We start from the raw sequence: 15,492 nt of genomic DNA on the forward strand, positions 1-15,492 counted from the left end.
ACATGATCGTAAGGAACCAGAATCTGGGGGAGGAACCCCTCGTATCGGGGTTCGAGCAAAACACCTATCCTCGGAGGCATCGGAACCACGTCCTCCGGGTCCGGTTCGAGTCTTAAAATTTCGAAGAACATCATAGGTTAATTTGAGCTTTAGACCCGATTGGTTAAAGATTAAAATCTCAAAATCGTAGGTCTCAATTTCACACTTTTATCAGTTTTTTCCTTTACATCTTTTGACCGGAAAAAAAGAAGAAGAAGCAAATCATAACAATTTCTCGTATTAATGTGAACTACATTTTTTCCCCGTAAAAACATCATAAATCGAATGAAGTAAAGGAAATTTTCATTAGGGTTCTATGTTTGAGAGAGAGAGAAACAGTTCTGCCATTGCAATTGAAAATGACCCAATGGGTCTTTCTATAACTTTATCCCATTATTTATATAATGAGCGTGATACTAAATGGGACAAAAATGGGCTAAACATGAAAGTGGGCTAAAAATACAAAGTTACCCAAAATAAAAGAGAAGACTAATTAAATAAACTTTACAAGAGATCAGTGTTTATGTTTAAGCTTAGATGCTAAATAAGCCATTAGCTCAACACCCCTCCCCCCTCAAGTTAGAGGGGGAAACCACCTTCAACTTGCTCAAAAGATCATGATGAAGAACTCCAGGTAAAGGCTTGGTGAGAACATCTGCTAACTGTTGAGAACATGAGAGAGAGAAATCAGCCCATCAGAAAGTTTAGTCCGAATAAAATGACAGTCAACCTCAATATGCCTGGTCAGCTCGTGGAAAACTAGATTTTTGGCTATGTGTAAAGCAGCCTGATTGTCACAAAACATAGAAAAAGGAAGAGAGACAGAAATACCAAGGTTAGTGAGCAATCTAGATAACCAAGCCAATTCAACAACCACCTTACTAAGGGCCCTATACTCGGCTTCAGCAGAGGATAAGGATACAAGTTACTTTTTGGACTTCCAGCTGATCAAACTACCCCCCTAAAATCACACAGAAACCAGTGACAGATCTGCGAGTATCAGGGCAGGCTGCCCAATCACTGTCTGAGAAAGCATGTATAGAAAAATAAGGGGAGTCTGAATAAAAAAGTTCCATATACACAGTTCCCTTAAGATATCTAAGCACATGCAGGGCAACAGACATGTGAGGAACTCTAGGAGATTTCAAGAACTGGCTTAAATGTTGAACAACAAAACAAATGTCAGGTCTGGTATATGTAAGGAAGAAAGAGCTTGCCTACCAGACTTCTATACTTGTCAGGAGAAGGAAACAAAGCACTAGAATCAGCATGCAATTTACTATTGAGGTTTAAAGGACAAACCACAGAGGAAACATCAACACAATCAAACTGTTGCAACAAGTCAGACACAAACTTTTTTTGATTAAGAAGAACCCCACCAGGAATAGCAGACAATTCAATGCCTAGAAAATAATGCAAGGACCCCTGGTCCTTAATCCTAAAATGTTCATCCAAGAATTGTTTTGAGTGTAGAAATTTCAATTGTATCTGTCATGACCCTAAACCCGAACCCTATCACGATGGCGTCTCTCGTGAAGACAAGGCCAGCTGACACATTCCCATTTCAATATTAAGCAATTAAGATAATAAGTATTAAGTCTTAAACATGATAAAATCCCAAAATAAGTAATGAACAGTATAATTTGTGGAAATAAAACCAATACAGCCCGATATCGGGGTGTCACCAGTCATGAGCATCTATAATAATACTACAAGTCTGAAAGAGTATACTCAATTTATTACAGAACACTAATAAGAGACAAGAAATGAGATAAGGGGAGAAGCACGGGGCTACAAACGCCGAGCAACTACCTCGTGAACTCCAGAATCTATTGGAAGCTCTCAACCCTCGCCAGCAGGACCTGAAACGTCTGAATCTGCACACGGGGTACAGGGAGTAAAGTGAGTACTCCAACTCAGTGAGTAATAATCATAAATAAAGACTAAGAAATATAAAATCATGTAAGGCACATCACAGGCTATAAGGAAGCAGTATAAACCAGTAAAAATAGTGAAAATATATAAAGTCATTTTAGTTTAGTTTAAACTTAATGAAATGCCTTATAAAAATTAAGCAAGTAAATGATAGGCAACAAGGAAAGATAAACACATAAAGGGTCGCCCCTCGGGCACAATGTCAACAAAATCCGCCTCTTAGGCAATATCCTAGAACAACACCAGCCCCTCGGGCTATATCTCACATCACAATAGGTACCCGCACTCACTGAGGGTACGCATACTTCTGGAGGGTCCCCTTACGGCCCAAGCGCAATAGCAAACCATCTCGTGGCATCATCACTAGGCTCTCGACCTCACATCAACAAGCCACCTTGTGGCATACAAATCTCAGGCCCTCGGCCTTATAATCATAATCAATGTTTCCTCACAACATAGGCCCTCAACCTTACTCAGTCAGAATCTTACAAGCCACTCGGGAAACAGTCAAACATGATGCTTAGCCCAGAATATCATTTAAAATATCATTTAAGTGTTAAAACAGAGTAAACATGACTGAGTTATGAAAACAGTAGAATATAGCATGATTGAGTTCAAGTATAAAGTCAAAACAGTGAGAAAATATCAGTAAAAATCCCTAAGGGTTAAAATAGTTGGCACGAGGCCCAAATATGGTATTTAGCCCAAAACATGATGATAGCAAATAGTTTTCAGTCAAATACACAGTAAAATAGTCATTCGGGACGGACTAAGTCACAATCCCCAACAGTGCACGATCCCACACTCGTCATCTAGCATGTGCGTCACCTCAATATAGCACAACGTGTGCAATCTGGGGTTTCATACCCTCAGGACAACATTTACAATCATTACTCACCTCTATCGGTCCAAATCTCTAGCTCGCGATGCCTTTACCCCTCGAATCGGCCTTCGGATGCTCCAAATCTAACCAAAATCAGTGCAAACCCATCAAAATATGCTAAGGGAACAAAGTCCACTCGAAAGAAATCAAATTACAATACAAATCCCGAAATTTGCCAAACCCGACCCCCGGGCCCACGTCTCGGATTTTGATAAAATTTACATCAATAGACTCCTTATCACTCCCCGAGTTCATTCATACCAAAAGCATCAAAATCCAACCACAAACGACCCCTCAAATCCCAAATTCTAGGTCTCCAACTATAAGCCCTAGTTCTTCAATATTAGGCTTAATTTCCATGATTACTTAGGTAGAATTCACATTAGAATCGAGTATTAAGTCCATGAATCTTACCTCCAAGTGTTTTTCCTTGAATCCCTCTTCAATCATCTTCAAAAAGCTCCAAAATCGCTCAAAAATGGTGGAAGTTAACCCCCAAATCGCGGACAAGATGACTATTTAAACATTCTGCCCAAGCCTCAATTCCTTCTTCGCGAACGCGGTCAACGCCTCGCGTTCGCGAAGCACAAATTAACTTTGACCAAAAAATCCTCTACGCGAACGTGACCAGACACTCGCGAACGCGATGGATCCTCAGCTTGACCCTTCGCGAACGCGCTCCCTCTCTCGCGAACGCGATGAACAAAACACCCTGAAACCCAGCTGCCTAACTTCCTCTACACGAACGAGCTCCCTTTCTCGCGAACACGATGCATAATCTCCCAGCCCTTCGCGAATGCGGAGCCTCCCTCGCGAACGCGAAGGCTAAATCCTCAGCCTCCTCAACTAACCCTTCGCGAATGCGAGGGCCTTCTCGCGAACGCGAAGGTCAAATTTCTCTGCAACACTTCAGCAGTTTTCTGCAATTCTCAACAATATGAAATGGTCCGATTGATTACCCGAATCTCACCTGAAACCCTCGGGACCTTAACCAAACATGCCAACATATCCCATAACATCATTCAAACTTGTTCCAATCTTCGGAACGCTCAAAAAAACATCAAAACACCAAATTCGCATTGGATTCAAGCCTAAGAATTCCAAAATCTTCTAAATTACGCTTTTGATAAAAAACCCAACCAAACCACGTCCGGATGACCCAAAATTTTGTACACACATCCCAAATGACACAATGGAACTACTGCAACTCTCGAAATTCCATTCCGACTCCAATATTAAAATTTCACCTATCAACCAGAAAACGCCAAAAATCTAATTTCGCCAATTCAAGCCTAAATCTACTCCGGACCTCCAAAACACAGTCCAATCACGCTCCTAAGTCCCAAATCACCTCCCGGAGCTATCCGAACCATCGGAACTCATATCTGAACCCTCTAACATATAAGTCAATATCTGGTTGACTTTTCCAACTTAAGCTTCTTCAAAAGAGACTAAGTGTCTCAAACATTACCAAATCCTTTCCGAACCCGAGCCAACCAACCCGATCATATATACAACTGATAGACAAAGCAATAAGAAGCAGAAATGGGAAAAATGGGGTGGTAACTCATGAGACAACTGGACGGGTCGTCACAGTATCATCCCCAGTTATAATGATATCATCCACATAAACTGCCAAAAAAACAAGATACCCAGGTTGACCCTTAATGAACAAAGAGTAATCATTAAGAGAACGTGTGTAACCTCTAGAGTACAAGGCTTGAGATAGCTTGGTATACCATTGCCTTGAAGCCTGCCTCAACCCATAAAGAGACTTTTTCAATTTGCACACAAGAGGGGTAGAAACAGAGGGAGCAGGAACACTAGAGACACTCAACCCTTGGGGCAATTTCATATACACCTCCTCATCTAGGTCACTATGCAAAGAAGCATTGTTGACATCTAGTTGAAAAAGATCCCAGTGTTTCTTAACAGCCACACCAATTAAACATTTGATAGTAGACATCTTAATGACAGGAGATAATGTTTCTGTGAAATCAACCCCTTCAACCTGAGTATCCCCACTAATGACAAGCCTAGCTTTATATCTTTCAACTCTCCCATCAGCCTTGTATTTGATTTTGTATACCCACTTGCAACCTATAAGTTTTTTACTAGGAGGAAGAGGAATAATGTCCCAAGTGTGATTGGCATCCAATGCATCAAACTCCTTTCTCATGGCATGCTTCCATACTGGAACAAAAGCAGCTTGAGAGTAATATAGAGGTTTAGATTTAAAAGGAGAAGTAGAAGAAGTGGATCAATAAAAGGAAAAAAGTTGACGTACATAGTCTGTCACGACCCAAATCCGAACCCGGTCGTGATGGCGCTTCTCGTGAAGACAAGGCCAACCAACACTTCCCCTTTTTCCAATTATTAATAGTTAAGCATTAAGAAATAGTCAAAACATGATAAAATAATCCAAAGTAGCAGATAATGTCATAAATACGCAGAAGAACAACCCAACACAACCTGATACCGGGGTGTCACTAGTCATGAGCATCTATAAGTCATAATACAAGTCTGCTAAGTCTATAAGCTAGTACAAATGTCTAAAAAGAGATAGAAATGATAAAGGAGGAGAAACACAGGACTGCGGACGTCAAACAGCTACCTCGTGGACCCCGATATCTGCCGGGAGCTCTCAACTCGTACAAGCAGGATCCGCAACGCCTGAATCTGCACACAGAGGTGCAGGAAGTAAAGTGAGTACTCCAACTCAGTAAGTAACAAATGTAAATAAAGACTGAAAGCAAGAAATCACGTAAGGCACAAAGCATTCTATAATGATGCAGTAAAACAATTAAAATAGTAAACCAGTGAAAGATAGGTAAAATTCTTTAACTCAAACGTAGTGTCATGAAAATCCTTTTTCAATAATTAAGCAGGTAATTGATAGTCAATTATGAAAAGTAAACATACAAAGGTTTGCCCCTCGGGCACAGTATCAACAAATCTGCCCCTCGGGCAACATCTCAGAACAGTACCAGCCTCTCGGGCAATCACATAGAATAATACCAGCCCCTCAGACTCAATCTCACATCACAATGGGTATCCGCGCTCACTGAGGGTGTACAGACTCCTGGAGGGGCCCCTTACGGCCTAAGCGCAATATCAATCCACCTCATGGCATCATCACTAGGCCCTCGGCCTCATATAAATCAAGACACCTCGTGGCGTACATATCTCAGGCCCTCGGCCTCATAATCAGTATCAAATGTTTCCTCAAAACATAGGCCCTCGGCCTTACTCAGTCAAAAATCCTCACAAGCCACTCGGGCATTAGTAAAACATGTTTCTCAGCCCAAAATATCATTTAAAAGATCATTTAAGTGTTAAAACAGAAAGTAAACATGGCTGAGTACGAAAACAGTGAAATATAACATGATTGAGTTCAAGTATAAAGTCAAAACAGTGAGGAAATACTAGTAAAAATCCCCCGAAGGGTTCAAATAGTTGGCACGAAGCCCAAATATGGCATTCAACCCAAATAATGATAATAGCAAATATATTTCAGTCAAATAAGTGATAAAACCATCAATCGGGACGGACCAAGTCACAATCCCCAATAGTGCACGACCCCACGCTCGTTATCAAGCATGTGCCTCACCTCAATATAGCACCACGATGTGCAATCCGAAGTTTCAAACCCTCAGAATATCATTTACAATCATTACTCACCTCGAACCGGTCAAATCTCTAGCTCGCGATGCCTTTACCCCTCGAATCGGCCTCCTCTCGCATCGAATCTATCCAAAATCAGAATGAGGACGTCAAAATATGCTAAAGGAACGAAGCCCAAGCAAAAATAATCAAAATACGACACAAATCCCAAAATTACCAAAACCCGACTCCCGGGCCCACGTCTCGAAATTCAATAATTTTTACATCAATAGATTCCTTATCTCCCCACGAGTCATACATATCAAAAGTTCTGAAATCCGACCCCCAAATGGTCCTTCAAATCCTCAATTAAAGGCCTAAGTTTCCAAGCCCTAGTTTCTCCAATTTTCTCCCTAAATTTCCATGATTTCTAGCTCTAATTTGTGTAATAATAGCATAGGAACGAGTTTTTAAGTCCAAATTCCTTACCTCAATGAAGTTTCCTTGAAATCCCTCTTTCAAATCGTCTAGAAAGCTCCCAAGCCGAGATGAAAATGGTGAAATTAGCTAAAATTCGTGAAGGCCACAATTTATACTTTCTGCCCAGTCATTTTCGTATCTACGGCCTTTCAACCGCTTCTGCGGTACCGCATATGCGGTTAGTATTCCGCTTCTGCAGAAGTCACTTAATGGACCAAAACCGCTTCTGCGATCAACCTTTCGCACCTGCGCCTTCGTAGGTGCGGTCCATCAACCGCATCTGCCTTCACTGCCTTTCCAGGCATTTTCGCTTTTGCGATCCATTATCCGCATCTGCGACTTCGCAGATGCGGTCCCATTAGCCGCTTCTGTGGTTCCTACTTCTCAAGTCCTTTTCTCTTCTGCGACCGATCTCCCACACGTACGACATCGCACCTGTGGTCCCCAATCTGCAGGTGCAGAAATACCAGAAGCAGCAAAGTTCAGCAGCTGCAACAAAGTTTCCAATTCCCCGTCAACCATCCGAAATCACCTTGAGAGCCCTGGAACCTCAACCAAAAGCATAAACGTATCCTAATACCTTATTCAAACTTGTATCAATCTTCAAAACACCTCAAACAACATCAAATCACCCAAAATACGTCGGATTCAAGCAAAACTTTCAAAAATCTTCCAAATTCCACTTTTGATCAAAAACCCAGCCAAACCACGCCCGAATGACCTGAAATTTTGCACACATCCCGAATGACTCAATGGAACTACTGCAACTCACGGAATTTCATTCCGATCCCTATATCAAAATCTCGCCTACCAACCGGAAATCGTCAAAATACCACTTTCGCCAATTCAAGCCTAAATCTACTCCGAACCTCCAAAACTCATTCCGATCACGCTTTTAAGTCACAAATAACCTCCCAAAGCTAACCGAACCCTCGAAATTCACTTCTGATCCCTCTAGTACATAAGTCAACATCCGGTTGACTTTTTCAACGTAAGCTTTCTTAAAAGAGACTAAGTGTCTCAAACCTTACCAAAATCATTCCGGATTCGATCGGAACAACCCGATACCACAAAACACGGATAAACAAGGCATAAAGAAGCAGAAATAGGAAAAATAGAGCGGTAACTCATGAGACGACTGGCCAGGTCATCACATAGTTCTTGAGGTAAGAAGGAGTGTTGTGTTGTCTAGTAGATCTCCTAATATCAGGTTGTGAGAAGGAAGAATGCCAGGATCAAAGTTTAGAGTAGAAGCAGAAGGAAAGGAAGCTTCAGCTTGAACAAGTTCAAGAGGAGGTGAATTAGAAGCAGGAGAAAGAACAGAAAGACTGGCAGGGACAGAAATAGATGTCCCAGGATCTTGATCATCAGGAGATGGAATAATTGGAGGTGGAAAAGGAAAGGTAGTAGAAATAGTGGTACTATTAGAAGGTGTGGCAAAAGGAAAACATGTCTCATGAAACACAACATCCCTGGAGACAAAACATTTCTTAGAAGCTAGATCATACAACTTGTAACCCCTTTTTGGCAAAAGGATAGCCCAGAAAAATACATGGAATTGCTCTAGGTTGGAGCTTGTCTCTTTGGGGAATAGGTACAGTAGCATATGCAAGGCAACCACTCTCAAATGTGAGTAATTAGGAGTTTTACCATACAACACTTCATAAGGGGATTTGATTTGGAGTATCCTAGATGGAATCCTATTGAGCAAGTGTGTAGCAGTCAATAGACAGTCCCCCAAAAGGAAACAAGCAACTTGGACTGGAAAAGTAAGGCCCTACAAGCCTCAAGAAGTGTTATATATTTTCTTTCAACTACACCATTTTGTTGAGGAGTGAGGGGCAGGTAGTTTGATGGATAATACCATGTTGACTGAAGAAGGAAGAACCAACAAGGCTGGAACCTAACTCCAAGGCATTGTCACTTCTAATAGTTTGGACATTAGCATTAAATTAAGTTTTAACCATTGCCAAGAAAGATTTATCATGGAGAAAGCATTGCTCTTAGAACCTAGTAGATGTGTCCAAGTAGTCCTAGAAAAGTCATCAATAATTGTAAGGAAATATCTTGAACCAGAAGAGGTTGGTGTGTGATAAGGTTCCCAAGTGTCAATGTGAATTAGTTGAAAAGGTCTGGTTATACTAATGGAGCTATCAGGGAAGGGAAGCCTTGTTTGTCTAGCCATGGGACAAATAGAACAAGGAAATAATTGTCTAGGAGCAAAAGAAAATGACAAAATAGAAATGTGTTTCATATTTGCAAAAGGAATCTGGGCAAGTCTTAAATGCCAAATGAAACTCATATCATTTACATCAGCATTATTACAAATGGAACTATTAACATTTGAAGACAAAACAACAGTCTCAGAATTAGAAGAAGAAACAAGTTTACATGAATCAGACAAAGAACATACAGGAACAATGCTGCAAGAAGTAGAAGGAGAATGTGAAGGTGGCACCCAAGTAAACTTGTACAGACTAGTCTCTTCTTTACCAAGATCCAGAGGCATCTTCAGAGAAGGGGCCTGTAACATGTGTAGAAAACAAGAAGTTACAGTAAACAAGACTATACAATGTAACTGTTTTATCAGCTTGTGGACAAAGATTAAGTTGTGTTGAAAAGAAGGAACAAATAGCACATTATGAAGAGTGATGAATGGAGTTAAAGCAAAAGATCATGTAGAAGTTACTTTCACTTTGTACCCATTAGGAAGAGTTACAAGATAAGGTATGGCTAAAGGTGTAATACTAAAGAGTAAGTTTTTATTAGATGTCATGTGGTTAGAAGCTCCTGAATATATTATCCAACTGATAGAGTTAATATGAGTAAGCATACAAAGTTTGTAATCAGAAATAGGACTCTCAGTTAGTAGAGTACCAGCAAAATTAGCAGAACACATGAGGTTAGGAGGTTGAGCATTGGAATCTCCCAACTGAGTCTGTTGTAGCAGAGTTATCAGTTGATCATATTATTGTTTGCTCAGACCTGAAATCACAGACCTTTGACCATCAACATTTAGAACAGACTGAAGATTCTCAGTGAAATTTCCAACAAGGTCAGATGTATGCCCCTCAGAAGGGTTGAGCTGAACACCAGTAGTGGCATGAGTAGCAGCTTTCTTTCCTTTGTTGAATTTAGGACCTTGTGGGTACCTATAAAGCTTGTAACACTTATCAACTAAGTGTCTAGACTTCTTGCAGTATTTACAGAACATGGAACCTTTATTCTGGTCAAAATTAACTCTTTGTGTATACTGCCTGAGAGGAGGATGATTAGGAACTGCAGCTTGATTGACCTCAAAGTTTTGACTGACTCCAAAAGGAAATCCAGGTGTATTGTTTGTATTAACATTGAAAGACATAGAGTCATGATTGAATTGGGAAATTGATTGAACTTGTCTTTGTTTTTCATCATTGAGGAGGATATTATAGGCACTGTTAAGACTAGGAGGAGGTTGCATCATAAGCAAGTTGCTCCTTACCCCCATATATGTCTCATTTATCCCCATGAGGAATTGAAATAACCTATTCTCTTCATCCTCCTGTATAATGCCAGGTTTGGCAGCACAAGTGCACCTTTGACCATGATTAGTACACACTACCCCCAATTCATCCCATAATCCTTTCAGTTTACTAAAATATGATGCTATGTCTAGAGGACCTTGAGAAGTATGGGCAAGTTCTCTTTTAAGCTCAAAAATTTTGGTCCTATTAGCTGTACCATATCTGGTTTGCAGTTGTACCCATATACTCTGTGCAGTTTCAGAGTACTGCACACTCTCAGCTATCTCAGGAGATAGAGAGGCAGTTAACCACGAAATCACCATGTTGTTACATCTGTCCCATAGTTTTTGTTCAACCACAGTGGTAGTTGGTTGGAGACAAGTACCATCAACAAAAGCTATTTTGTTCTTAGCTGATAAAGCCACTATCATCTTCCTTTTCCATCCCCCAAAACTACTGTCCGAAAAAGGAACAGGAACGAGGGATATACCAGGAATGTCGGAAGAGTGGACAAAGAGAGGACTTGTGGGATCAGGGGAGAAGGTATCAATGTTACTCATATCTACTTCTCAAAGAAACGAATATAAAGATCGAGAATAATAGTGAAAAGGAGAATTGCTTCAATTTCTCAACACAGCCATTCAGCACACTAGATTTTCACCAAAAACACACATGCAAAATCCCTAATTAGAAAAGAGAACAGATTTACCCAACTTCTTCGCTACCGGAGAAGAACGACCTTCAAAATCAGTCGAAACCCTAGCTCCGAGTGACAAAGATCCAAAGCTTGTAGATCCGCCGGAATTAAGCTCAAAAACGTCGGAAATCCACCCAAAACGCTGAGCTGAGAAGTCTATCGACAGAGGCTTTCCTCGTGTGAACCAAAAACTTTGATTCACCAACCACCGGAGAAGAAAAACTCAACGAAACTAAACCGGGGTAAGATCGGACGAAAGAACGAGGGAGATGTCCCAGAATCTCTGCTATGATACCATGAAAACATCATAAATCGAATGAAGTAAAGAGAATTTTCATTAGGGTTCTATGTTTGAGAGAGAGAGAGAAACAATTCTGCCATTGCAATTGAAAATGACCCGATGGGTCTTTCTAGAACTTTATTCCATTATTTATATAATAGGCTTCAGTGATGAGCTGATACAAAAAGGAACAAAAATGGGCTAAACATGAAAGTGGGCTAAAAATACAAAGTGGCCCAAAATAAAAGAGAAGAGTAATTAAAGACTAATTAAATAAACTTTACAAGAGATCAGTATTTATGTTTAGGCTTAGATGCTAAATAAGCCATTAGCTCAACATAAAGACCCAAAGATTGCAGTTGTAAAATCTTCACCGCTAAGAAAAATGAATTTTAATGTCAGATTGCTACAATCCGTTTCTTAAATCTTTTCCATACTCAAGGAGATTCTATTAATTAATATCTCAACTGAAAAGAATATCAAACAAAAAAATTGACAACAAAAGGTTGGTTGGGGTGGGGGGGGGGTGGGGGGGGGGGACGGGGTTGATGGCCTAAGCCCTAAAGTATGATAAATTAACAATAATCATTTCTGAACTACGTATTCCTTAACTTAGCTATATTTTGGCATAAATATCAAATTTCAAGAAATTGCCTCCATATTTCCAGCCCTTATTGTCAACTGCCATTGATTTTCCTAAGGATCATGCTTAGCATTACAGCAAATTAAGTAAAGGTTGAGAGGACATTATTGATGGATTAAAAATTTCACTATGAGCAAAATAATCTGAACCTAATGATATCAGCTTAAAGCTAAGGTAGCCCGGTTCACCAAGTATCTCGCGTCCACGCAGAGTCCGAAGAAAAACCGCGTGTGATGTAAGTAGTCTACTCTAATACAAATATTCAGTAACTAATTTCACGTCTCAAACCCCTGACATATATCAACTAAAAGCTAAACTTATCAAAATAAGTTTGAAATTTAAGTACTTTTTAATTTGTTGACATAATAAACATTTCGTAAACTTATTTCCTATCAAAAACCTTAACCATTCAGGCATAGAAAGGGCTATAGAGTATTAAAAAAATGTAAGCCAAGTTCCAATAAATTTAATTATTTAAGATCTACAAAGTTTAAGCTCAACCGCTTGTCATTAGAAATCTGTCAATTATAATTATTCATACATATATAAATCTTATTTGAGACCTGGCATTCTAATCACAATTTTTTTTTTTTGAGAAAAAATAGGGACATAGCTTAGTGAAATAAAATTTTGATGGACTGGAGTGGCACTAATATTATTTCTCAACTACATTGTTGATTAAAAATAAAAAATCTAACTTTTTCTCCTATATTAATGATCAAATTAATGAAATTTCCTAACAATTTCCACCTCCTATTGTAATGATTCTCCCAAATTCGAGAGATCATGCTCAGCATCATACTAGTGGTCAATTTCCAGATGCACGTGAATACCATATAAATATATGTATATCTAGCGACATGTCTAATGATTTTCTAAATTATTATGAATATATTAAATTGTTGACTTTTGTTCATAAATTAAATTGTTGACCTCTTGTTTGGGGTGGGGCAAACACACTCCCAACTCTGCATTAATATGTATTTTTTATTTCTTTGTTTTCTGGCATAAAAACAATATTTTACCTAAGTTCAGATCTTCAGACACATCAAACGAATAAACCAAATTAGTCACTAAGGTTACAGTTAAAATTATAATATTACGAATTTGAATTAAGTGATCAACTAATCATTATTTCGGGTTGGTTCTCCTTTTACACAACCAATTGAAGGTTTAATTCGAAAAATTTGCAAGTTACATTCTGATCGATGAGTGAACCGAACAATATTATTATTTTCTTTCAATTGTTTATTTGGATATCTTTTTTGTGATAATAGATACTACTTAAGAGATAGGGACCAAAGTGTAATTAGTGAAAGTTAGAAGACAAAATTGTAATGAAGAAGAAGTTAGTAACTTAGATTGTTAAAAGGGATCAGTTATTGATCCAACAGTGTTAACGATAATAATGAAGAACACCATTTTCTCTCTTCCTTCTCTCTAACTTTCTCTCTCTATAATTCACTGAAAAATTAGCTTTCTTCACTGCTTGAATCCTGTAAATTGTCATGGTATTAGAGCGACGATCACTGTAATTGTGTAGATCTGAAGCTCGCTCCTGAAAGTTGAAGCTCAACAATGACGGACAGCAAGGTCGATCAATCACCTCATAATCATCCTCTATTCTTTCGAGATTCTGACATGCCTGGAACAACACTCATGTCGCTAAAGCTCACAGGGCCAGAGAACTATGCGCTGTGGAGTAGGGCGATGAAAGTCGCACTCTTGGTGAAGAACAAGCTAGGGCTTGTGGATGGAAGCTGCCTTAAGAGCTCATACAGAGGCGAGTTAGCTGCACAGTGGGACAAATGTAACGCGATGGTACTTTTATGGCTCAGTAGCACAGTATCAAGCGAATTGGTGCCGAGTATTATGTACGTTGCGAGTGCAAGGAAGGTTTGGGATGAATTTAAGGAGAGGTTTGACAAAGACAATTTGACTAGGATTTATCAACTCTGGGCAGAAATTGCGACACTTAGACAAGGTACAAATTCAATTACTTCCTATTTTTCAAAGATGAAAGATTTATGGGATGAATTGGACATACTAGCACCTTTGCCTTCGTGTGATTGTGAAGAGTTAAGGTCATATGTCGATCACTTGGTGAGACAGAGGTTATTGTAGTTCCTTATGGGATTGAATGAGAGTTATAGCCAAATAAGAAGCAACATTCTGCAGAGAAGGCCAACATTCACTGTAAATTAAGCATATTCAACTGCAGTACAAGAGGAAAGTCAAAGAGCATTAGAAGTAGTTGAGACAAATAAGGATCCCTTGACTATATTAGCAGGTAGAAGACAAATGTTCAAAGGGAAGAAACTAGGCCTGATTTGTGAACATTGTGGGTATAAAGTCCATTTAAAAGAAAATTGCTATAAAATAATAGGGTATCCAGCTGATTTTAAGAGCAAAAGGAAAGGGAAACCAGGTGGATACAAGCCTTATGCTAACAATATGAATGCAGAAGGAGAAACATATGGCAAAGTGCAGATTCCAGGAAACTTCATGACAGAGGAGCACCACAAATACTTAGTCAATTTGTTGACCAAATCCTATATTGGAGAAGGATTTGTTGCTGCAACAAGTTCATAAAACATGTCATGTACAGTGTCATTGTTATCTAATGTATCCAATATCAGAGTATATGATTGGATAATAGATACAGGTGCATCACAACACATAGCATTCTGCAAAGAAGTATTAGAAAGTCTTAAAGAAATTGAAGGTGAGAACAACGATAGAGTAGAGATACATACATGAGATAAGTCAAAAATTACACACTCAGGAGATACCCTTATTCTAGGAAAACAAAAGATAACAAATGTGTTACATGTGCATATTTTAATTCAACCTACTTTTAGCATCCAAGCTAACTAAAGAGTTGTGCTGCTTGGCTGCCTTCTACCCTGATTTCTGTGTGTTTCAGGGGCTCTATAATGGCAAGGTGTTGGGGATTGGTAAAGAAGATAGTGGACTCTACATACTTAGAAGGGAAGGAGTGGTAGCAGCTAAGATTTCTAAAGAGGAGATAGCAGAGGCGTAGGGAGTTTTTTCCAATTAAAGGACAATCGAAACGGGATTTGTTTATTTATTTCAGAGTCGCCATTTGGGAGATTTAGGGTGTCCCAAGTCACCAATTTAATCCCGAATCGAAGAAAAGAATGACTCTGTATTACAGTCTGCGCACCAGAAATCCGGATAAGGAATTCTGTTAACCCGGGAGAAGGTGTTAGGCATTCCCGAGTTCCGTGGTTCTAGCACGGTCGCTCAACTGTCATATTCGGCTTGATTATCTGATTTTATACAAATATGAACTTATGTGCAAATTTTAACTTTTTACCGCTTTCATAATTATTATTATTATTTATACAGGGAATTGCAACGTTGTGAAAATGTATCTCGAACCGCGTCACAATCAATGTACCCGTG

At 39.3% G+C, this 15,492-nt stretch overlaps 1 protein-coding gene across 1 annotated transcript; it reads right to left on the reverse strand.

Moving 5' to 3' along the window:
* Window positions 1-697: 697 nt before the first annotated feature.
* Window positions 698-11,003, reverse strand: LOC142180981 (uncharacterized). Its single transcript, XM_075253089.1, has 8 exons — window positions 9,926-11,003; window positions 9,630-9,730; window positions 8,905-9,464; window positions 8,171-8,412; window positions 4,510-5,050; window positions 1,261-1,477; window positions 1,019-1,096; window positions 698-826 (listed from the first exon to the last, which is right to left on the reverse strand). Exons 1-8 carry the CDS (start codon window positions 11,001-11,003, stop codon window positions 698-700), a joined length of 2,946 nt encoding a protein of 981 aa, XP_075109190.1.
* Between the last annotated feature and the right edge of the window lie 4,489 nt (window positions 11,004-15,492).

This window comes from Nicotiana tabacum, chromosome 5 (assembly GCF_000715075.1).
Source record: "Nicotiana tabacum cultivar K326 chromosome 5, ASM71507v2, whole genome shotgun sequence".
NCBI classification, from domain to species: Eukaryota; Viridiplantae; Streptophyta; class Magnoliopsida; order Solanales; family Solanaceae; genus Nicotiana; species Nicotiana tabacum.